This window comes from Protopterus annectens, chromosome 3.part0, assembly GCF_019279795.1.
Source record: "Protopterus annectens isolate FY-2018-M chromosome 3.part0, PAN1.0, whole genome shotgun sequence".
NCBI classification, from domain to species: domain Eukaryota; kingdom Metazoa; phylum Chordata; order Ceratodontiformes; family Protopteridae; genus Protopterus; species Protopterus annectens.
The window spans coordinates 505,311,972-505,337,252 of NC_056731.1; the positions used below are offsets into that span (position 1 = coordinate 505,311,972).

Sequence of the window (25,281 nt, forward strand, 5' to 3'; positions counted from 1 at the left end):
TAACACACTCTAAGTGACAACAGGTTGTTTTTGTAAGTGCTGCCACTTTTAAGGAGACTACTGCAATGTTACAGGCAATGCCCAAAAGAAATGCAATCTCTTAACAGCTTTGAAGTGATAACAGTCAGCAGTTCACAATGGAGAATTTCACATTTTGGCATAACAGAGCACTTCAACAACCCGATACAAATGAGTTAGCAACAATATCTGTATAAATGTTCAAAAAGGTTATTTATGTCATAAGCCCTGCTCATAGACTACTACACCATCAACAGTTTTCTTTGTACATCTCAAAGTGCAGTACATGCACCTAATAATGTGATGGTAACACAGCAGCTTAAATTGGAACTTGCAACCCCAGCTAGATGTAATAAAGCCAATGTCAGGAGACAAGGTCAAAAAAACAGTTCTGGAATATGAGTGACTAGAGCCATACTTGGTGTCATATACTGATACTGCTTTGCGTACACCTTCATTTGAATGTCACTGGACTGCCTTCCTATGACTGCAGTGCTTGGGTGTAAAGAGGGTATTTGTCCTCAGGGTGATGGCAGTAGATAAAGACAAAATGACAAGGACAATACTTTGCCTTATGTATTAGTGCCTGTTGTAGCGAAGTAGTAAGACAGAATACTTGGGGGGGGGGGGGGTCATGCTCATTTTCCACAAGCAGGTTCTTTGCCCTTTTATTTATGGTTTGAATGTCTATGTGCATAAACTGTAGAGAAATGAGCATTTCAGACATATAGATAATTACTTTAGAAAGCTTATTAGTGGTATTCCTAAAAGCAATTTTAAAGTCTTGGTTACCAGGCATTTAATTAATTTGTTAAGAATTTGGCAAACATTGTATCACTTGTAACAGGAACAGGCAATGTTTTAGATGTTTGATGGTAAACCTATATGCAGCTGTAAAGAGTGAAAGCTATTAAAGCAGCTAATTTAGAGTAGTTCCTCCTAGAGGGCTTGGTAGGGTGCCACATTGCACTAAATGGTTTTGGAAAAGCTGTGAGGGCTCAGATGTATTTACCTGCAAGAGTAGAACAGTGGTAACCGGTACTGGAATCTGTGGAGCACAGTCCAAACAAGAAAATACGCTGCCATTTTGTTTTCTAAGTGCAGACACATGTCAGTAGTTCTGACAAAGTCAATCAGTCCCACTTTTTTTTTTTTTTTTTTTTTTTTTTAATTCTTTTGTACTTAGACTCGCAGCCAAAACAGGCCTGTACAGAGGAGACTCACTCGTTTTCTGTACTGGTAAATAAACAAGAGTTTATAAAGCCTCAGGGCCTATCGACATTAGTTTGTCAGTAGCAGAACAGGAGATAGCAATTCTTTCCCTTCCAGCAAAATGTGTGTGAGAGCTATTGATCTTGTGATCCATTGGAGGATTACAGAAGCACATGAAAAACATTACAAATGGCCCTTCATTCCAAGTGCCAGCTAACAGCAGGTCTGTAAGCACTTTCTCCTAGATGCTTTTCCCTCAAGTGCATTTCTGAAATGTGGTAGTTCATGCCACATTGCACTAAAAGGTTTTGGAAACACTGTAAGGGCTCAGATGTATTTACCTGCAAGAGTAGAACAGTGGTAACTGGTACTGGAATCTGTGGAGCACAGTCCAAACAAGAAAATACACTGCCATTTTGTTTTCCAAGTGCAGACACATGTCAATAGTTCTGATAAACAAGGTCAATCAGTCTTTTTTTTTTTTTTTTTTTTTTTTTTTAATTCTTCTGTATTTAGACTCACAGCCAAAACAGGCCTGTACAGAGCAGACTCGCCGTCTCCTGAATCTGATTGACTTCTTCGAATCGGTCTCCAGAGCTGTGGACGAGGGTAAGGTGGTCCACACAGCCTATCTGGACCTCGTCAAGGCCTTTGACACCATCCCCCACTCTGGAATCATAGATAAACTTACTAAGCTGGGCATAAATCCCTACGTCACTCAATGGGTTGCCAACTGTCTTACTGGCAGAACCCAGACTGTAAAAGTAGCCGACTCCAAATCCAGCTCCAGACAAGTGACAAGTGGAATACCTCAGGGTTCAGTCCTGGAACCACTATTGTTTGGCATCTACTTCTCTGAAGTACAGGCCAACACTAAGGGACTCTAGCTAACAAAGTTTGCAGATGACTGCAAACTCAGAGCCATTACTGAATCCCCAAATGATGTGGATATTCTACAAAAGGGCCTTACAGAAACAGATGCCTGGTGCCAGAGCCATGGGCTCAAGCTTAATGCATACATGTATATTTATCCCCTTTGGAAAAAAACATGTACCCATGAATTACCACATAGGTAGCAGGACACTAAACATTGAAAGTGTGATGAGAGACTTAGGGACACAGGTGGACAGTGGTCTCACTTTCGATAACCGCATCGCCACAACAGTCAGGAAATCCTTCTATGTGGCACACCTCACCACTAAGGGCTTTTCATCCAGAAAAAAGGAGGTCATTGTCCCACTGTACTCATCCCTAATTAGACCCATTATAGAGTATAATGTCCCATTTGGTATGTACCTCACAAGACATCTGCAACAGCTGGAAAGGCCACAGAAATACCCCACTAAAAGAATCACAGGCCTAAAGCAGATGCCATATGCTGACCAACTAAAAAAACTCCAGCTATACTCTGTGGCATATCGTCTACTCAGAGGCAATCTCTGCTTAACATTCAAGACCATGTCAAACCCTGAGCTGTTGGACATGCTCCACTTAAAGAAATCCCAATCCCTCAGAGCCACACACTCCAGTGATCTAAACCTTGTCATCACAATGAACAAAACATGCTGGAGGGATAGGTTCCTGACCCAGAGACTCCCCATACTCTGGAATAGACGGCCCATACATGTCAAGCAGAGTGCCACATTGGCTCTCTTCAGAAGGAACCTTGATGATTGGATGGGAGATAAGAAATTCACCCCGGGGATCATGTCAGTTACCCTGCTAGACAGGGGTCCAGAGAAGTAAATATTGTGGGAATAAATATCCAGGGAATTGTTATGGCTAGGCTTGCATAGGCCCTAGGGCCGATAGCCTAGTACCAACCTATGAACATTGTTATGAGTTGTACAGCTGTGAACTCAATACAATGGATTCTCACATATATTCTACTTTGTTCTGTGAGTCATCATATTCTATGCATTAATTTTATTTATTTCATTATTGTCTTTATTTTGATGTTGGATGACATATTACTTCCTTTAGCATAAACTACCAATGTAGAATGGGTACATTTTGCTTCCTCATTTGTTGCATGTTCAACATGAAGAAGTTGTTCACTTATTCTTATTTACTTACTCATTTACTTGTGTTGACAGGTTAGTCCCACTGGTAATGGCCTACTTTTAGATCTGAGACCTGAGGTGGTATTCATACAGACTAGGGAAAATGTGTCCAGGTCACTGTTAAAATTCTCCTACTATTTTTCAGTTTGGCCATGGATTTTTTTCCCATCTACCTGAGCTATCACCAGTTCGGTCAGGTGAGATATTGTATAACAACTCATTCATTTGAAGGATGGATTTAAAAAGATTCTCTCTACATGCTTTGTTTACATGCCACACCTCTGCAGTCTAATATATATAATTGATATTCTCTGCTACACAATTTATTAGCAGAACAAGTAAAATAAACTCTTACTCTCTCTGTCTCTTATCATTTAGCAGCTGATCTGTACCAAATATTCATAAATAAGTACTGACAGTTTTGTTTAACTGTTGCTGAATTACTTTTCAGATGTTATTGAAAGAGCAGAGACCTGATTCCCCCAAAACACACAAACGCACCTTTGTGAGAACCACCTCTGTTCCGCTGAAAACGGGCTCCACGGCCCAGTCGGACACTACCTGGTTAACAAATGTAAGTAAATAAATAAATATTTGCACATTTTCTAGCAGGGACTACATCATCACAGTATGGATTCTGGCTCATGAATATTTATTTATTTTTATTTAGCATTTGTTTACCAGTCCGACTAGGTCAGCACTCATTTTCAGTGGACACAAAGGGAGAAACACTCCAGGTACATGCCTTTGGAATGTGGGAAGAAACCGGAGCACCTGGAGTAAACCCATGCGAACGTATGGAGGACATGCAGACTCTGCACAGAAGGCATCCCAGCCGGGAATTGAACCACAGAACCTCTTGCTGTGAGGTGTCAATGTTAACTGCTGGACCACTGCGACACCCTAGAATAGTAGCACAAATCTATAGTCTTGTATCTGAAAAGGCAAGTTATTCACATAAATACATACATGCATATGATAGTAGAATGAAAACTAGCAGTATAACTTGACTACTCATTGACAATAGCTAGTCCCCTTCCATCAATGAGATATAGCACTATCACTGTTTTTTTGTAATTTGGAAAAGCACAATCATAGAAATGGTGGTGTGGAAAAAATACACTTTAACATGAGCTCAAAATACTATGACTCATAATTGCTCACATAAGACTGGACATGTCTTCCATGAGTCACAGGCTCAAACTACAAGGCTGATGTAATAACAAAATGAAGGTTGTAAATGCCGTTATTACTAGTAAAATAATAAGTCAGAAGCATTACTATACTGGTTCCCATTCTCATTTCATTTATGTCATATCAAACTATAACAATGGAATAAAAAAAAGAGTTCCTCACTTATAAAATGTAAATTCAGAGGAGCATTAGCACTTTGATCCTTGTCTTCCCATATTGTTGATATCCATTCATCCATCTGTAACCCTGTTTTCCCATTTTTGCACACAGGGTCAAGTTGCCACATCAACAGTGACAATCATTTAGAACCAATTTTCACAAATCGTGTAACTGAAATTAAAAGATGTATACACTGTTTGATATGAATGCACTGGCATTTAAAAGAGGAGCTGTCACTCTACCACTGTAGTCATCATGTAGTTTGCTTTCTTAACTCTTTGTTTATAAGGGGGAGGGGGGGCTTCTTCTCCCCATAATTGCATGTAAATGCATAAAATAAAAAAATGCATAAAAGTAAAGTAATAGTAAAATGCATAGCAAGTAACATTAATGAGCTACAAACTTTGGTCATTCTTAGTGTTTTGTTGTTGTAAGACTCTAATGTTACCAAATATTAATTGGTGGAAGCGTAAGTGCCAGAACCCTCATTGCCTTGTAAATAGTTGCCAGTTACACAGGTATTAGTTTTCATTTTTTATTTTTGTAGAAAACTAAATTTCTGAGAATCTAATACTAACAATAAAATTAATCAGCAAGGGGTTAAGAGAGGGTCACAGCCCCCATAAACACCTTGCTAGATGTATTACTATGGATAATAGTCAATACATTTTATAAGATTCTTACACTGATGTGTCAGTTTTTTTGGCTGTTCCCAAATCCTTATGGATTTATCATAGTTGTGTGGAGAGGGATGGATGGAATGGCAGTGGATGGAGTTTAGTATAGTTGTTATTCAGTGATTTACTCTTAACTAGCCAGTTTGGATCCTTAGTGTGATATCCAGGGGATCAAATGAACTGAGTTGGAGGGAGTAAATTCTGCATGGTTCCCAGTACGGTAACTATTCCATTATACCAAAATATTTAATTTTTTTAAATTGTGATTAGCATTCTCTGATGGTTATATGTTGCATCTTGGAACATAACAGTTTATGAAATAGCAAAAGAAGTAAGAATCCATTGTGCCAAATGTTTGCCAGGTTCTAAGGTCCAAACAAGTGATAACATCATGATTGATTTCCAGCAAGGTCAAATGACTTACTTCCATCTTTTTTGTATGCTGTAGTATGTAAACAGACACTAATTATCCTACCCTATTGTAAATAGTGCTTACTATAAACAGATATTTCATTGTTCAGCATGCACTAAATCTTATAATGCTTACTGATCTGGAAATTCATTTAGCATTCGTTGTAATTCTCTGTACAGGTGCATCACGCTCTTCGCTTGGCTATTAGGATGCAGTTTGACTGGTTTGGAGAAAAAGTAAGACTATGGCAACTAGAATTATTTTGCAGCTGTATAGATGTGCTTGAGCATTTAAATTTTAATTACAAGGGGATTTTTAAAGGATTGTTTCTGTTCGTAGGCGATTAAATGGTTTGTGGCTGCTATATTTTCTGATATAGGTATCTGCTAGGAGTTGTGCTCATCTTCACGCATAAATAACCCAGGAATTATGCTAGCCTACCTGGTCAATTGTGATTTGTAAGCTATTGCTTAATTAAATAATATAAGTCTTGCCATGGTATAATGTAGCTAGGGTAGAGGTAATGAAAGAATTTAGTCATAGTTTTAAGTGCCTTGCAGTCTTCTAGGGGGTGGTTAGTCTGTCTTTTTTTACATTTAATTTTTTTAAGAGCAACAATTGAAAAACAGATCTGAGAGCATAAAGAATCAGCCCATATCACACCAAAGGCATGGCTTGCTACTTCGCATTGTGATGTGTCCTAATATAACCAATCACCAGTGTGCATACAAGTGAGTGGTATGAAAGAACAACGATGGTAGGGCTAGCCACCCAGCAGTGTGAACCTTGGCTCTAGATGTTTGGCAATGTTGAAGTGACTTTCCTACCCCCTGTGCAAAAAATGTGAAAAGGGGTTGTGGATGGGTAATGGCACTATATGTGCATGAGTGTCTCATGAAACAGTCAACACTTATATGTGTGAACCTCTGAATAATCATCAGTTTAGCATGAACCCTTATATTAGAGAACACTCAAAAAAATTAACAATTATTACTTGCTAGTTTTCTGTGAGGAGACAAATCCCTTGCACCCCCCCCCCACATACCCCTTCTAATTATATATGATAACTCAGAGATCACACAACAGTGGGGTCAGGTTAAATTCCTTTACCTTGCTGTAACATGATCACATTTTGACAGAAACTCTATTTGGAAGAACATGAACTCACATGAGCATTCATTTTTTTAAAGCACTAAAACACATTTGCTCACCAACTGAGTGTTTGCTCTTCCTAACTGTAACCTTGTTGTTATATGCAAATTTCTCAGTATTTCACCATTAAATCCCAATGGACTTATTTTTGAATCCCATGCAGATGGTCTTTCCACAGATCTCAAGTTATTTTTAGTACATTCTTAGTGTTACACTGCAATTTGCCTCACTCTGCCTTCAGAAACATGATTTCTGAATGCAATAATATTTGCATGTGAATATACAGCTACTTTTCTTCCTTTTTTATTGTGACTCACAATAGTCAGATGACTGTCTTATGACTGCACACTATTTCTGTCATCACCTCCCTGCTCAGTTTTGGAAACTACCTGAGTAGTTCTTGGAGAAGAAATTTATAATACCGTAGGTGCAGGCAATGACAGTTCTTCATTTTTGCCCACTCTCTCAATCTCATATTTGACAATTAACTGAAGTAAAACACAACCCAAGAGTCATTGACTATTAATTAAATTCTATTAAATTGCTAATTTGTTGTCTAAGCACTTAATCTATGGTGTCATCACCTCCTCCTCATATGATGGGCATCTTCCTCTTGGACTCTTCCCCTGCCATACTCCCAAAAGGAAATACTTTCCTAGCACCAGCTTCAGAAATGCCACCTGTGGTATTCCCTGAAAATAGGCCAGAGGCTAAGTGCATCTAACTTCTTCAGCAAAGCATAAATAAATAAAAAATGCAATTTAAGAATTAGTGTTTTCATTGGGACACAAGAATAACAATTGACATGTTTGCCCAGCCACCATTTGATTCATCTGCTTCAATGGAGTGGACTTTAATATCTTAGAAGAAGTTTTTCTTGGTGGCCATTACCTAGTCTTACATGGTCTGGAAGCTGCAGGTCCTTTATTTGCAATAAAACCTATTTTGCCTTTCCCAAAGACCATTTGTCCTTAGGACAGCCATTGTTACCTCTCAAGGGTGAGATCAGAATCATGCTTGAACTAGTCCATTATCTCTGCCTTTTATTTATTGGGGCAGAATCTAAGTAACAGAGAGCCTTTCATGCCCTCAGGGTGCACCACCAGCCTATATTCTACCTGATGAAGTTGCATGAGTTTAGGAAGGCAGCAGGTCTCTTGTTTCAGTCTTTTGCTTTAAGAATAGCTAAAGAAATCCTATCCAAATGGAATGTTAAGTGCACAGCATTTTATTACTAGTTAGCTGACCACACATTTCTGTCAAAAGGCACTTCACCAAGAGTTTAGATAATTCCAAAGGCTAGTTTCTAGAACTTGGGTTTCCTTTAACAACCAAATACTTTGAGATTCAACCTTTTGAACCCCTGGCTTTCTGTCTTCCTTTAACTCTTGCCTCCTAACCTCCTAGATAGGTTTAACTTCTACAATTTAGAATTATCCCAGCTGTTATTCCCTTTTTAATTTCTCCAAATTTTTTTGTTTTCTAATACCATGACGGGAATGGACCCCATTCCTAAGTCAAAGTATAATTAAAGTTCATGAAATTAGTATTGTTTCAATCTTTGATGTTAGCCAAAAGTGCCCTTCGCATCACTCGCAATGTGCCCAGTAATGACTCCTACTGTAATTTGGACGTGGTTACATGGATTGGTAACACATATAAATATGATTATTCCCTGCAAAAGGCCTTCCAGATGTGATATAACAGGGAAGTACTTCTGAACGTCTTTATATTTTGTAATTCATAATGTTTTACTACCGTCTTAAATATTCAGTTCTGTATGTACCTAATATTAAATGTATGAACTCATGCTTTTATATGCCCCAACAATTCAGCTCCTTAGTTAGGCATTATTTGTGCTACTGACTATGAACTACCAACTTCTATATTGCCTTTCTATGTACTGAATGCTGAAAATATAATGAACTCTGTCTAGGTGGTTCTACTGTTATGGTATAAATTTCTAAGCAGTTTATTTTTAAGTGTAGTTAATTCATTTATCTGTTTTTTGTGGTTGTTGCTATATTCTTACTATTATTACACTTGGCTCATTTTGTTACTTAAATTAGACTGCCTGCTGACTTTATGACTTTATTTTATGTTTATATACTCTAAATGTAAAGTTTGTATTTTTGAAGTATTATTTCATGTACTTAATCTCCATATTACCATTATTATCCTATGCCTTTAGCCAGGGATATGGTTAAAAAAATGTATGGACCAGTTCACATACTCAGTTGGCAGATACAAAAAATAAAAAGAAAACTTCAGATCATGTAAAAACACTGCCAGTGAATGGAAGAACAAGACGCCACAACCTTCTTTTTAGCGTTTTCTTGTTCTTCCATTCACTGGCAGTGTTTTTACTTGGTTTCTTCGTTTTTGTGTGTGTAAAACTTCAGATAATCTCCAAGAAGGCCTTCTGCAATAGATGTTTGTTATCTATCCTATTGCAGTTCTAGCCCCACATCATCTTTGGGCAACCCAGAATTTTCCTGTAAATTGGTCAGTTATAAGTTTATATTCTTGTTTGCACAGGTAAAGATTTTGCTGTCTCCTTACCTGGAAGCCAAACTTTAGACCGCAAGACGTGAGTGCTTCCTCACAGCCTGGAAACAAACACAAACTAAAGCTCCAATAACATAAAAGGCGACAGGCTGTCTAGAACACAAATCCATGTTTATTTTAAATATTAAAATACACCATTAAGCACTTTTGTCACCCAATCATGATTTCATCAGATTAAAAAAAAACACTACAAAGCCAAACTTAAATAGTTATGGATTAAAGCATTCAAGTAACCCCCCCCCACACACACACACACACACACACACACACACACACAGGTTCCACTTCCATTTTTAAACAGACAGGAGTATTTTACTCACATAAAATTGGCAGTGTACTTAAATACAATAGAAATAATAGATTATATATTTTGAAAAAACATACAAGCTAATAAATGTTGTACATCACCTACCCTCTTAATAACACCAACATTAATAACTACTATATAACTATTGTATAACAAAACAACGTCTTGTTCATATAAAACAAAATAAAAAAAAAAAAAAAAAAAGAAACAAAGCACAGTTCTAACTAACTGGAACAGGCAGGAGATGACCTTGTATGTTTTGAAAGTGGAACCTGCCTTGGGGGGAGAGGTTACTTGAATGGTTCATAGGATCATAGGAGGTTACTAGGCTAATGGCCCTGGGGCCCTTACAAGCCTATTCAAGAGTTTATTCCTAAAAAAAGAAACCTCAGTCACCCCTGCTAATGAGGGACAAAGGTGGAACCACTGGGACAAGTTTGTGGTTTCCCATCCACTCGTCAAGGTCGTGCTCGAAGAGGGTCAGCGAGGTACTCTGACATGTATGGGAAGTCTATTCCAGAGATGGGGCAGTCTCTGGGAGACAAACCTGTCTTTCCAGCAGGTTTTGTTGATGTCGCATATTAGAATTAGGTCTATCAAACGGGTTATGCACGAGGAGTTAGACTTATGGATATGAAGCATCTCTAGTAGGGCAGGGTCTGATATTGTCTTGTAGGCAAGACACAGATCACCTCTGAGAAATCTGTATGATACTGAGTAAAGTGATAGTTATTTGAGCCTGTCCATATAGGGCAGGTGTTGGAAGCCATGGATTCTCTTTGTGAGGTATTTCTGTGGTCTTTCCAGTTGGGGCAGGTGTTATGAGATGTGCATACCAAATGGGGTGTTATACTGAATTACAGGTCTAATGAGGGAAGAGTACAGAAAGGTAGTAATGTCCTTTTTTCTGGATGCAATCCCTTTACTTATGAGTTGAACCAAGTAAAAGGCTTTTCTGACCACCGCCGCCACATGATGGTCGAATGTGAGATTGTTGTCAACCTGAATACCCAGGTCTCTCACCATGGGTTGTGTGCTTAGAGGGTTGCCGTTGATGTAGTAATCAGTAGGGGCCATGTTTTTGCTGAATGGTGTGATAATACATTTTTTTTGCATTCAGCTTAAGGCCATAGGTTCATAGGTAAGTACTAGGCTATCTGCCCGAGGGCATCTATAAGCCTAGTCAGAATGTGTTGGCTTTCACCACCCCATTAGATTAGTTCCCTGTGCCCCGGTCCAGCAGAGCCATCTGTTCCCTGTGCCTCTGTCCAGCAGAGCCATTGCAGTGATCCCTGGAGTAAATTTTCTGTTTCCCATCCACTCGTCAAGGTTTCTCTTGAAGAGTGTTAGTGAGTGGCTCTGCCTAATGTAGATTGGAATCCTGTTCCAAAGCATGGGGAGTCTCTGGGACAGGAATATATCCCTCCAGCACGTCCTATTTATCTTTGTGGTGAGGTTTAGATCCCTAGAGCGTGTGGCTCTTGGGGATTTATTTTTTATTTTAGGTGGAGCATGTCCATCAATTCTGGGTTGGACATGGCCTTGTATGTCAGGCAGAGATCACTTCTGAGTAAGCAGTATGCAACCGAGTACAGCTGGAGTTTCTTCAGTCGGGCTGCATAGGGGTATCTGTATGAGGCCAGTAATCCTCTTGGTGAGGTACTTCTGTGGTCCTTCCAGCTGTTTCAGGTGTCTTGTAAGGTACATCCCAAAGGGGCGTTGTACTCTATGATGGGTCTGATGAGTGATGAGTAGAGGGACACAATAACCTCTTTTGTTCTAGATGTGAACCCTTTTGTGATTAGGTGGGCTACATAGAAGGATTTTCTAACCACCTTGGCAATATGATTATCAAAGGAGAGATTACTATCTACTTGGGTCCCCAGATCCCTTATTACATTTTCTGTACTTAGGGGACTACCACGTATGTGGTAGTTTGTGGGTACTTTGTTTTTTCCAAAGGGAATGACTATGCACTTTTTGGCATTTAGCTTGAGGCCATGATTTTGATACCAGGTATCCATCTCAGTGAGACCTTTCTCGACTTTCGCACCAGTTATTTGTAGTTGTGAGACCCTCTTGCAGTATGTTAACATCATTTGGGGAGTCAGTGGCAGCACCCAACTTACAGTTATCTGCACACTTGGTCAGCCACAAGCCCTTTGTCTTTGTCTGGACCTCTGAAAAGTAGATGCCAAACAGTAGGGGTTCAAGGACATATCCCTGGGGAACACCACTAGTGCCAGGTCTGCTGTCAAAGGTGGTGGCACCATTTTGAAACATAAATTTTAATCCACAACTATTTAAGTTTGGCTTTGTAGTAGTTTTTTATTCTGAGGAAGTCATGATTGGATGATGAAAGTGCTTAATGATGTGTTTTAATAAGTAAAATAAATATGGACTTGCGTTCCGGTCAGCCTGTTGCCTTTTATGTTACTGTTGCTTCCTCACAGCCTAGACCACGACATTATAACATTCATTAACAGAAGACTCAAGAGTCTGAGTCGCAATCTTTTCAAAGGAGAAAAGTCTCAGGGTCACCTATTGCAGACTTACATATTAACTGATATATTGATTAGATCTTGCTATATCTTATAGTACAGCCTTCTACAGCTATTCTTTTGAAACCCAATCAGTTAACTTTCATGTGTGTTTATCAGGAAAAGTAAAACAGTACCTTATCACAAAAAAAAAAAAATAAAGCCGCCAACAACAAAGGGTGAAAAAAATTGATGAATTTATCTCAATATAACTGCTATGATGTGCTAACAGCTTTTCTAAATATACTCATGTACCCACAGTGCACTTCTTTTCCAAGTCTAGCCAGATGTCGCCATGGTTGAAATGTTGCTAAACTAAGAAATAAAATACTTTCCAGATATATGGAATCAGAAAAGAAGAAATAATGAAAACCAGGAGCTTCCCCTTGGAATGAATGCACACAGCCATGTAATGTAGCTAAGGCTATGTTTTTAAAGGAATACAACTCTACATTTTCAGTCACAACAAAATCTTATGGTGGGAATCCATTTGCAGGTTAAGGTACTCCAGCTGTAGTAGTTGTATCACTTGTAAATATAGAGAGTCTGTGTCATATACATTAAGGTCATGCATCAAATTCCTAGCTAACCTCTATTCACCAAATTCACTTCCCCATGCATCGAAGCAACTCTAGCAGTGTAAGAGTTAACCATTATCTCCAGTTTTTCCATCTGTCGCACTGCAGTGCATTCAACAGATTACTAAAAGGCATCCCTTCTTATGACTGTACTCATAGATAAGGTTTCTTATGGCTGACAAAGAAATGATAGACTCTTTAGCAAAGATTCCCCCTAACTTTCATACTAAATCTGTTACTTGCTAACGGTTCATTCCTTGATCTCTAAAAAGTTTTAAATACTGTATCATTTCTGAATCTAATTACCAATATCACTACATCCAACCTTTCACTCATCACTTGAAAAAATACTTGCTTTCAACTTTGATGAATTTCAAAATTCTCTGAATCTACTTAGCTACTTGCAAGACAGTTTTTTTCAAACACCTTTATTAAATTATCACTTGTGACAAAGGCAAATTCACATCCATATAAAAGTAATCAAACTATATTAACATAAACATTATACTTCACATATATTGCTATGTATCATATGATCTAAGAAATATTACATAAATTATTCAATTCCTGCTTTTTTTAAAGAAACATCTTCATTAAACTATCACTTACTACAGAGACAATTATACATGTATATAAATGAAAACAAACCACACTGACACAATCCTAGTCATAAGCTTTTTGCATCACAAACTATACTGACACACTCCGGGTTGCAAACATTATATATCACTTATAATCTACCCAATCTTTCTCACTCAGACATTACACAACTTATTTAAGTCCTGCTGACTTGTCGGCCTCATTCCTCCCTGGTATGTATTATTCCCATAATTCCCAGTTTTCCCTTGTAGTTTGCTCCTACCCTTTTCTAATTATCTCAGTTCCAGTTGTTTTATCTCTGTTAGTATATTCGCTACTTCTAGTATAGCTGGTTTAGATTTTGATTTCCATTTTCTAGTAATGCTTTTTTTAGCAGCCACAATTATAAGACACAGCAAGGCCTTACCATGTCTAGACAATTCTGATTCTGTATCATAGTTCAGAAAAATTATCTCCCTTGTCAGACCAATCTGCCTACCCAGCATCTCTGACAGTGCATCTCGCAGGGAATTCTTAAAGTCCACCAACTCACCACACTCCCAGAAAATATGTTTCCAATTATCTCTTTCTTACCCTTCACACCTCCAACATTTACTGTCTACCAGAGGAAAAATTCATTGGTCAAGACAGTTTTAGATAATAGTTTAGAAGTACTATTATTATTTTCTTCCTTTCCAGTGCCATCTGTTTCATAAACCTCAAACCTCAGTAAGGGTTTGACTTTGTATCAAACTCCTTTTTACTGACTGAACTTAAAGCCCATGGGCTAGTTATTCCATTCTTAAAATGGTTTTCTTCCTAACTGTTCCTGCATTGTCTGCATAGGCTGTGGTCTATCCACTTCATTTAAATTACTTAATAGGATCCCATAGGGGTCTGTGATTGGTCCTCTTCCTATACACCATCTTTGCAAACAGTGGTCTAACTTCTTACATGTAGGAAATTGTAATTTGTTATGCAGATAACAAGAATAGCAATAGATATGCTTTATCTCCAGACACTATGAGAATCAAACCCCTAAGACTGCAGAAAAATAAAGGGCATACTGTTTTGTTTCTATAGCCAGGACCTGTCTTGTTCACTCCAGAGTGAGTATTTGCACCCCCAAACATATCAGTGAAGACTGTCCAGTTCTTTAATAATGTGTGATTCTTGATATGACCTACTAAATGCCTTCTGTTTGAAAGAGGTGAATCGGGATCATTACATTTCTCACCATATTAACTTAACATACTTTCACTAAATGGTCCTCACATCAGTTTTGTGTGTGTACTCTTCCTCCTCTTCACTCAGTTGTAGAAGAACAATGCTTATCTATGTCCTTAAACAAATTCATTGCTTCCTCTACCATATTCTGTCAAAAGCAAACCATCTAGAAAGATTACACAGTATAAAAGTATTCACATTGTTGGTCCTCTCATAACATTCCCATCTTAAGTCCTATTGATCATTGAAAGCCTCTGAGTCAGCCATTTCTTCCCAAGAACACCACACCTGAGCTACCTAGACAAGGACACCCTTAAATCCTATAGATCATTTCCAGTTCTTGATTCCACAGTGTGGAACACTATCCCCAAAGGATCTGCTGCCTTCAAACATGTTCTGCATTTCAGAAGTCCATTTAAATGTATCTAACTCAGTTTTCTATCTGCAGTGATGAGTGCAAGGCCATCCACTGTGGTGAATCTCTACTCTTTACCTAGACCTATGACTTGACAACTTTCAGTGATATAATTTAGTCTATCCTGTGAAAGCAGCCTGCTGCATATCCATTCACTCTCCTGTCTGGAGACTTTCTACCACTTTCCATCTGCAATGATAATGTCCACTATTTCACTTTTTATTATTATTATGATTATTATTATTAGAATGCTTTTTATTTAAATTGGCTTTGTGGCTCTGTCACATCCCTTGATGCAGTGAGCTGTCCAGGGTGCTGAAGTGCTGTCTGTTGCATAATGATTGGTTCCCAATGGATGTAGGTGTTGCCTGCATTGCTGACTTCCCACTTGTTTTAGTTTTTAAGTAAAAATATAAGTAAAAAAAAAGTAATAAAGAATGCTTTTTATTCAGTCACTCTAAAAAGTAAAACAATAAGGAAGAAGAGTGAAAACTTTACAAAAGAAGCACAGACAAGCTCATTTCAGAAAAATTCAAGGTTGGTTTTGCTGATTCCTGCTACTACTTCTAGAACCTCATTACCACAATCAGGAAAACCAACCTCGAATGTTTTTTTCTGAAATCAACTTGGCTGTGTTCCTTTTGCAAAGTTGTCATTGTTCTTCCTTATTTTTAAGTTTTTAGAGCAACTGAATAAAAAGCATTCTTTATTTAAAAAAAAATCTTTTTGTTACTTATATTTTTACCACTTAACTACAAATCTATGACTAAGCATTTTCTGCAGAGGTATATGTAGATGTCTGATTATTTCATATCAACTTATAGAGATGTCCCTTAATAACAGAATATAACATATGATGTTAAGTTGTCAATCTCGCCTTCGTTCTTGCTGGATGGGTTCGGAGCCGATCCTCGGCTCCAACTCGGCACTTGCTAAGCTCGAGAGTCACTTTTACCAGCTCGAGGCAGCCCCATATCCCATGATGCAAGGCGGTAAATCCCCAGATCTCATTTGCTGCTTCGCTGATGAGGTCCTCCTTTTACCAGCTCCTGGTAAGTAATTTCTAGTCAAATATTAGACGCCCCATCCTTTATATTTCTCATATTTTTTCTCATATCTTAGTGTATTTGTCACTTTTACGTATTTTTAAAAGGTCTCTATAGTGTACTGTTTCCTAGTTTTATTTCAGTCAGTCGGGCCTTAAGTCCTCCCCCATCCCTTCCTGTCAGGGTGTGTGTGTGTGAGTGTTTTTGTTTTTTCTTCACTTAAGTTAATTTGGACTGTGTGAGTAGAGTGTCTTGTGTGGATACTTACCATGTCCAAAGAACCGAGGGTCTCAGGCTTCAAGAAGTGTGACTCATGCTGTCAGAAAATGTCTCTGACAGACGGTCACACTTCTTGTATTTATTGCCTGGGACCTCTCCACCTGCAGGACTCCTGTGCTATTTGTCACTCCTTCAGCCAGAGAGTCCTGCAGGAAAGGAGAAACAAATTAATTTTAAGAGGCTTACTAAAGTCAGAGGGCTCCCCGGCCAAGTCTGCTTCGGGTCAGCCCTCCAAGACTTCAAAGGCCCAGGCTTCTGCTTCTAAGCCTCCGGCCCTGGCTCCGACTCCTTTGGAGTCGAGATCGGCTCCGGCTGGAGCCGATACTATTTTGACTAAGTCTTCAGCACCGGTGGCTATCGGTGCCAATACTTTGATTTCCTCATCGGTGTCGGCTCCGACCGGCTCCATCCTCCATACATCTAAGGGTTCGGTATCGGCGCCGGCCGGCTCCGATACCCTTGTTTCCATGTCTGTGTCTGCTCCGGCTGGAGCCGACACATCTTTGACCAGGCTTGGAGCCGATAAGTTGTCGGCTCCGTCTGGAGCCGAGGTTTCTTCGGCTCCAATGGCTTCGTCGAGGAAGAGGTCTAGATCTCCCTCGTTGGAGCCTATCCTTTCGGCTCCAGCCTCACCTCTTCTTTCGAAGCGGAGCCATCGGAGCCGATCATCTAGGTCTTCCAGGCTCACTGACCATGACTTGGAGAGAGTGGTTAGTAGATTATTAAAATCACAGGCACTAGCCCAGATGCTCCATAGTCCATCTCAACAGACGACTACTAGTCCACACCCACTGCACCACTGCAAATTCCTCCTTCGACTCTCCTTCAGAGCTTGGAGCCGGAGACTACTGGAATAGTCACTGCTATAGCTGCGGGGCAGATCCCACCCCTTTCTGCTCCTTCAGCTTCTACTCCTATCTCCTCCTTGAGACCTTCCTTGGAGGGATCCGGTGGTCGGGCTTCCCTGGTCTGCTCAGAGGGGGCGAGTGGCATCGGACCCTTGTCCGACCCTGCTCTCCCTCTTGGGGCTTCGGCCTTGGTGAGCTCGGCTCCGACATCTGCCTCGGAGCCTTCCCTTTTGGTGGGCCCAGGAGCTCCCGTTTCTTCAGAGCGGGGTCTCTCAGATCTCCCTGGGAGGGGAGCCTTCGAGGTGATGAGGAGTGTGCTGGCCCCTGGGCTTAGTCAGCAGTCTGTTCCTCTAGTTCCTCCCTCTATGGTGCCTGTAGATATCTCTTCCCACTCTCTTGCTCCCGGACCGAGAGATCCATCACCTCAGGTTTCTCCATTGGCAAGAACCCCCTCTTCCGAGGATTCTCCTGATCCATCAGGAGATCCCCCACGTAAGAGGACTTGTAAGAGGAAGCACCTAGACTCCCCTGAGTCTACAACCTCAGATACCGACTTAGATGAGTTGGAGGGTTCCCCAAGATCCCTCTCTGAGGATGTCTCTTTCTCAGACATCCCAGAACTCCTGAAACAGAGGGGTAGCTGGCCCTCCATTAATCCCTCCGAGGATGAGTCGGTATACCTAGAGGCCTTTGGATCTCGACCCTCCACTCCTGGGTGTCTCCGCCTTTCGACCCCCTCATGGAGGTGATAGCTTGGAAGGCGTGGGCATCTCCTGATTCTGTGGAACCAGTCCCCAGGAGGCCTTCTAAATTTATTACAGCCCCCACCGAGAAGCAGTTTCTGACGAAAGGTGTCCCCGTTGATGCCATGGTGGTGGCAGCAGCCACCAAGAAGGAACTTGCAGATCCTTCCGTACCAGTCCATCCTCCTAACAAGGATTCTAGGACCATGGACAGGTATGGTAAGCGGATGTTGAATTACTTATGTCACTTCCCCAGACTTCAAAGGGACATCCTTAAAGAATTAGGTGAAGTAGTACAGGATCCTTCAGCAGCAGGGGCTCAGGAAAAGATTGCCTCTCAGCTAGGTATCGTTAACTCCATAACCAACTCCTCCATGTGGCTCATTTCTTATGCGGCAGATGGAGCGAGTAGAGCTGCAGGCACAGGAGTGGCTCTTAGACGTCAGTCCTGGATGCGGCTCTGTTAATTTTGCAGACCCCTTTAAGGCGTCCTTCACAAACTATCCCTTTGATGGGTCAACGTTGTTTGGCCCTCAGGTGAAGGACACGTTGACCAGGTGTGAGCAGGATGGCAAGACTCTTTCTGCTGTAGGAGTCCGTTTCTCCACCCCTTCTAGGCCTTATCCCAAAGGACAGAAGGGAGGGAAGATGTGGTTCCGGAAATCTCAGGGAGTCACGCCGGACCCACGTGGTCAGTTTACCCCCAGAGGCAGAGGGGGTAATAACAACAGACGCCGCCCTAGGGGCAGAGGGGGTCCGCAGAACCAGGGCAACAGAGAGCCTCTCTCTGACAAGCCCTTCCAGCATCCCTGAGGTGTTGCCCGACTGTCCACCCTTGGAGGCAGTCGGGGGGAGATTATCGCTGTACCCAGAAGCCTGGTTTTCCCTCTCACAAGACAAATGGGTACAGTCGATCATATCCGAGGGTTACAAGATTCCTTTCGAGGAAAGTCCCTTCCCTCAGAGAAGTTCCCTTCCAGACGTTCCACCCGGTCTAAGGGAAATTGCAAAATTAGAGGTTTCAAAGCTTCTAGAAAAAAGGGCCATCCAGCCAGTTCCCACAGACCATTTAGAGTCCGGAATCTACTCAAGGTTCTTTTTGGTTCCCAAAAAGACGGGAGACTGGAGACCAATATTAGACCTCAGCAGACTCAACAAGTCGGTGAAAAAGACAAGATTTCAGATGGTCACACTTCAATCGATTTTGCCCTTCTTGGGCAAAGACAACTGGATGTGCTCAATAGACCTTCAGGATGCGTACTATCACATAAAAATTCACAGGCGCTCCAGAAGGTTTCTCCACTTTTGGCTGGGGTCCAGTCATTTTCAATTCAGAGCCCTACCCTTTGGTCTCACTACAGCCCCCAGAGTGTTCACCAAATGTATGGCAGTGGTCACGGCTCACCTGAGACGTCAAGGATTCCAGGTGTTTCCGTATCTTGACGACTGGCTCCTCTCAGCCACCACCAGGCATCAACTTCTCCAAGCCAGAGATTACACCCTTCATCTCTGCAGTCAGTTAGGAATTTCAGTCAACTTCGAAAAATCCTCCTTATTGCCCTGCCAATCTATTACTTTTATAGGCGCAGATCTAGACACTGTTCGGATGTCAGCAAACCTAACAAGCCAGAGAATCCTAGATATTCAAAACCATGTTCGGATCATCCTTGCCAGCAAAAGGGTGTGAGCGAGGCTGGTCCTGAAAGTGTTGGGCCTCATGGCAGCTGCCATCACGCTTCTTCCTCTGGCCCATTTTTACATGCGTCTCCTACAATGGATGCTGTTCACCCAATGGTCCTTCCAACAGCTTCCCATGCGTCACCAGATTCTGGTGACACAAACCTGCAAGGACCATCTATCCTGGTGGATTTCCTCTCCCCAAGTCCATCAGGGCAGACCCTTTGTTTCCCCGGCCCCGGTAGCCACGGTCACTATGGACGCCTCCCTGATCGGGTGGGGGTGACATTATCAGGGCAGGATAGTTCATGGGACGTGGCAACCGTTCGAATACCACCTGCACATAAATGTCCTAGAGATGAGAGCAGTGCTTTTAACGTTGCAAGCCCTCAATGACTTTCTTCCCCTAGGAACGATTGCAATTCACACGGACAATATGTCCGTAGTGTGGTATATCAACAAGCAGGGCGGAACCAAGTCATATCCCTTGTGTCGAGAGGCTCTCAGACTTTGGCAATGGGCGATCTCCTCTCATCGGTTTCTGGTAGCAATGCATATCCCTGGGAAAACCAATATATTAGTGGACAGATTGAGCAGAGCTATTCTCATGCCTCACGAGTGGTCTCTCAAGCAATCTATAGTGGAGGAGATTTTTCAGAAGTGGGGCCGCCCATGTTGCGACCTTTTTGCTACTCCCCAAAACAGCAAATGCCCAGACTTCTTCTCTCTCTTCCCACTTCTGGGCCATCCCCCCAGAGATGCTCTTACCCAAGATTGGCCCCAGGGACTTCTTTATGCTTTTCCTCCCTTTCCATTGATACCACAGGTACTCCAGAAAGCGACCGTTTTGAGAGCCAAAATGATTCCCATTGCCCCTTACTGGCCTCGACAAATTTGGTTCCCATTCCTTCATCACCATCTCTTGGTGCAGCCGTGGCATCTGGGCCTAGTGCCAGATCTTCTGACCCACCAGTCGGGTCAGTTGCATCGGTCCGTTCCTTCTCTCAACCTCACAGCTTGGTTGCTCCACTTCCGTCCTTAGCCAGGCTTCCTATGATCTCTAACCCCGTTAGAGACATCATAGTAGCTTCTCTTAAATCCTCTACCAGGAGGATTTACTCTAGCAAGTGGAAACGTTTTTCCTTTTGGGTGAAATCTAGGAACATAGATCCCTTTACTGCCCCTGTTCATGCAGTCTTGGATTTTCTAGCGGAAATTTTTCACTCAGGTTCCTCATCTTCCACAGTTAAAGTTCAGTTGGCAGCAATCTCGAATTTTCATGTTGGGTTTGCAGACCACAACATTATGTCCCACAAGCTTTGTAAAGCCTTTCTTAAAGGAGTTTTCCTTCTAAAGCCTCCTGTTAGGAATCCTCCACCACAGTGGGACCTAAATCTAGTGCTGACATCCTTAATTCTTCCCCCTTTCGAACCGGCTGCTTCATGTTCTTTAAAGTTTCTTTCTTGGAAGACACTCTTTCTTGTTGCTATTACCTCGGCTAGAAGAGTGTTGGAACTTCATGCCCTCTGTTCGTCCCCCATATTTGGTCTTCCACAAGGACAGGGTATCCTTGAGAACTAATCCATCCTTTTTGCCCAAGGTTGCTTCGAAAACAAATTTAAACCAATCAATTGATCTTCCTGTATATTTTCCAAATTATTCAAACAGGGCGGAACAAAAATTGCATTACCTAGATGTTCACCGCCAACTCAGATATTACTTGGACAGAACGAAACAATTCAGAAAATCTGATCAGCTCTTCCTTTCTTACGCTGAAAATAGAAAAGGTCTCCCTGTTTCCAAAGTGACCTTATCCAGATGGCTTTCTTCCACCATTTCTGACATTTATCAGCTTAGGGGCAAACAACTGAGCTCAAAACCAAAAGCACATTCCACAAGAGGCCTAGCCACTTATACAGATTTTCAGGCTAGGTTACCTTTAGATACTATTTGTGCAGCAGCCACTTGGGACACTCCTCATACCTTCGTTTCTCATTACAAATTGGATTTGGCCTCCAGGGATAGGGCAAGCTTTGGTTCCACAGTTCTCAAGAGTCTGTTCCATTGAGCCACCCAGGATAGAGGTGCTAGGGACGCGGTCCCATCCAGCAAGAATGAAGGCGAGATTGACAACTTAACATTTAGAAGTTATGTACCTACCATAACGTTACATGTTAGTTGTCTTCTCTCGCCTTCTTTCTTGCGTCCCTCCCTCCTGTCCCCCTTGCTGGACAGACCTTGATTTCCCTTGTCTCTGGAAGATTTCTTCCTTGGGCACCTGTTAGTTCTTGCCCATGATTACCTGGCTTCCCCTTACAGTTTTTACGCTAGTCTTTCCTCTTTCCTTAGTAGAAAGTTTTTTGTTAGGCAGTCTTTCATCTAGATACCAAACGAGATCTGGGGATTTACCGCCTTGCATCATGGGATATGGGGCTGCCTCGAGCTGGTAAAAGTGACTCTCGAGCTTAGCAAGTGCCAAGTCGGAGCCGAGGATCGGCTCCGAACCCATCCAGCAAGAAAGAAGATGAGAGAAGACAACTAACATGGAACGTTATGGTAGGTACATAACTTCTAATTTAAATAAAGGTGTGTTGTTATAGGGTTATGTGCAATCCATGGCTGTCCTCTTTTGCAATCACAACCAACTATCTTACAATATATGTCTATAGTATTATTATTGTAGGCTATAGACATAAAGTCATCTTTATACAGTATTTTTATTACTGTGAAACTCTTCTCCACATCTCTGCTGCAAAGCAGGTATTCCTATGAGAAAAACAAAACAACAGAGTAATCTGATACTGAACTGTAATTTATGTACATACATACATACACACATGCATATCATTTATCTATGTATATGTATGGCTGGGTATATAGATATAAATATACATATGTATGCGGAAATACACACAGAGATATGCACAAGTTCCTTTCAGAAAACATCCCTGTGTAACAACAGCAGGCAATCAAATAATCAAAGCCAAAGCCCTTATTGGCTATTCCCACACATTTCACAGCATTTGCACAAGACTACAAACATCCATTTTCTGAATGTTGGTTACACCCTACCTTCTCTTTCTGTAGTACAAATGTATTCAGTAATCTTAAATTAAATAGTTGAACCAAAATTCTGAATGGACTTGATCTGAACTCAGTGATCAATTGTATTCCAGTGTTTTAACAACTATATTAACATTCTCAGTTTAAAACATAATAAACAAATTGGCTGAAGGTATGATGGTTGGAGAGTGAATACAATTTTGTTTCTAAATAGCATATCGGCATGATTACATTTTATAACCTGCAGTTTTTAGATTAGCGACTCAATAGTATTATGGTGCCTTTCCATCTTTAGCTTGTATGTATAGCTCATACTCAGTTAAATGCTGTTGAAATATTGCTAAACAATGAACAATCAATTTATACTTGCTAATGAATCTGTCATCTGATTTTGCTTTGTAGTGGTCAGTGTATATCCGTGCAGCTGTCCGCAAAGAAAAAGGTTTACCAATTCTTGTTGAGCTGTTGCGAATAGACAATGACCGTGTGGTATGTGCCATTGCTACAGCTTTAAGAAACATGGCCTTAGATGTCAGAAACAAGGAACTTATAGGTGAGTCATTCACGAATTATTCCCATGTACCTGTCTTATATGTAAATCACATATTGCATTTGGTCTGCATTTGCTTTAATGTGATATGTATTACTAACATCCTAGAGGAGAAATTTATTTGCATGTAATAATGATAGAATACTTGAATTCAGAAGCATGACTTTACCTTTGCACCTTCTTTGTAATTCAGCAAGTTACCTTACTGTATTTGAATGAAGAATGTACTCCAATTCTCTGTTACCAAATTATATGAAAATTGTACTAAATGCTTGGATAACTGCTGTCAGAGGTCAGATAACTTCCATCCCATCTTGAGCTAATATTCAAGATGACTTCTGTCTCATTGGTGTTTCTCTGTGAGCATAATAGTTTCATAGGTTCATAGGTAAGTACTAGACTATCGGCCCTAGAGCCTATATACGCCTAGCCAAAAAACGTCCTGGCTTTCGCCACCCAAGAAAATTATTTTCCTGTGCCCCTGTCAAGTAAAGCTACAGAAGTGATTCCCAGGGTGAATTTCCTGTTTCCCATCCAGTTTTCAAGATTTTTCTTAGAGGGCTACTGATAAGCTTTGCTTGACATGAATGGGTAGTCTGTTCCAGAGCATGGGAAGTCTCTGGGACAGGAATCTATCCCTCCAGCATGTTCTGTTTATTGTGATGACAAGGTTTAGGTCCCTGGAGCATGTGGCTCGAGGAGACTGGGATTTCATTAAGTATAGCATGTCCATCAGATCTGGGTTAGACATGGCTTTGTATGTTAGGTAGAGGTCGCCTCTGAATAGGCAATATGCGATGGAGTAGAGCTGGAGTTTTTTGAGACGGTCTGCATATGGCATCTGTTTGAGGCTGGTAATCCTCTTAGTGAGGTAGTTCTGTTGCCTTGATGTCTTGCAGGGTACATGCCAAATGGGGTGTTGCACTCTGTGAAGGCTGCCAGCCTAGCCAGATAGACTTGTATACATAATCCTGTCATTTGTAAATATGAATGTTGAATTACAGACTTGTTTTCTTAATTGAAAGAAAATACTGTGAGATGTTGGAATACAAGCTTGTTTTCTTAAATGAAAGAATATGCTGTGAAATGTTGAACTTAAAACAATATAGCAACATTGCCCCCTGCTGTAAAGAAAGCTAAGTCAAGCATTTCTTGTCTGTCCTTTGAAGTTAAAATTATTTCATGTATGTCCCTTTGAAGTTAGAATTTGGAGTTGATGAGTCTGGAGTGAAGCATCCTGCCTATTGTTTTAACTAAAGGAATAATTACTAGAGTTTATATGTGGAATGTCTTTCATGGCTGTAGTTTCCTGCAGGTGCAAGATAACAATTATGTAGTTTCTGTTAGCCTGGGAACACCAGGAAAGTGTAAAAAGAAATGATGTAATAGGAACAAGGATTGCAATAGCAATTTAAACAGAGCGACCAATACTGGACCTACCTATTCTAAACACTTTTCTGGACATTCCAAAATTCAAAATGTTGACTCTGTAGCAGCGTCTGCCCATGCTGGGCAAGAAGGCTTGGCTTGTAACTTTGGACCTAAAAAAGGCATACCAGCATGTCACAATCAGACAATCTTGCAGAAGATACCTCATATTAATAGTTGACTCAATGCACTATCAATTCTCTGCACTGCCCTTTGGCTTATTTACTGCCCCCAGGGTCTTCACAAAATGCCTGGCACCAGTAATTGCTTTCTGCAGACAAAGGGGGATACAAATATATCCTTACTTGGACAACTGCCTTATTCAAGGAGAGAACAAGGGCATTCTACTGAAGCATCTGGCGTTTGTAAAAAGATTACTAATTTGCCTAGGGTACACAGTAAATGAAAATAAATCAAAACTAGTACCCTCTCAAGAGATAATATTCCTGGGTGCAAACTTAAATACAACTGCCCAGATGGCTTATCTCACACCAGACAAACAAAGGCAAGTGACTTCTTACTTCAAAATGTTGGCAACAGAGACCC

General features: G+C 40.9%; 1 protein-coding gene across 3 annotated transcripts in view; it reads left to right on the forward strand.

The window, feature by feature from the left end:
- Positions 1-25,281, forward strand: part of CTNND2 (catenin delta 2) — a 6,416,678-nt gene that overhangs the window by 5,839,109 nt on the left and 552,288 nt on the right. For 2 of the 3 annotated variants that reach the window (XM_044064921.1, XM_044064923.1), the window contains 2 exons: positions 3,745-3,867; positions 23,160-23,310. In XM_044064921.1, the coding sequence (XP_043920856.1) occupies positions 3,745-3,867; positions 23,160-23,310 (274 nt within the window). The remainder of the gene's footprint in view (positions 1-3,744; positions 3,868-23,159; positions 23,311-25,281) is intronic. The other variant, XM_044064922.1, reaches the window with a different exon arrangement.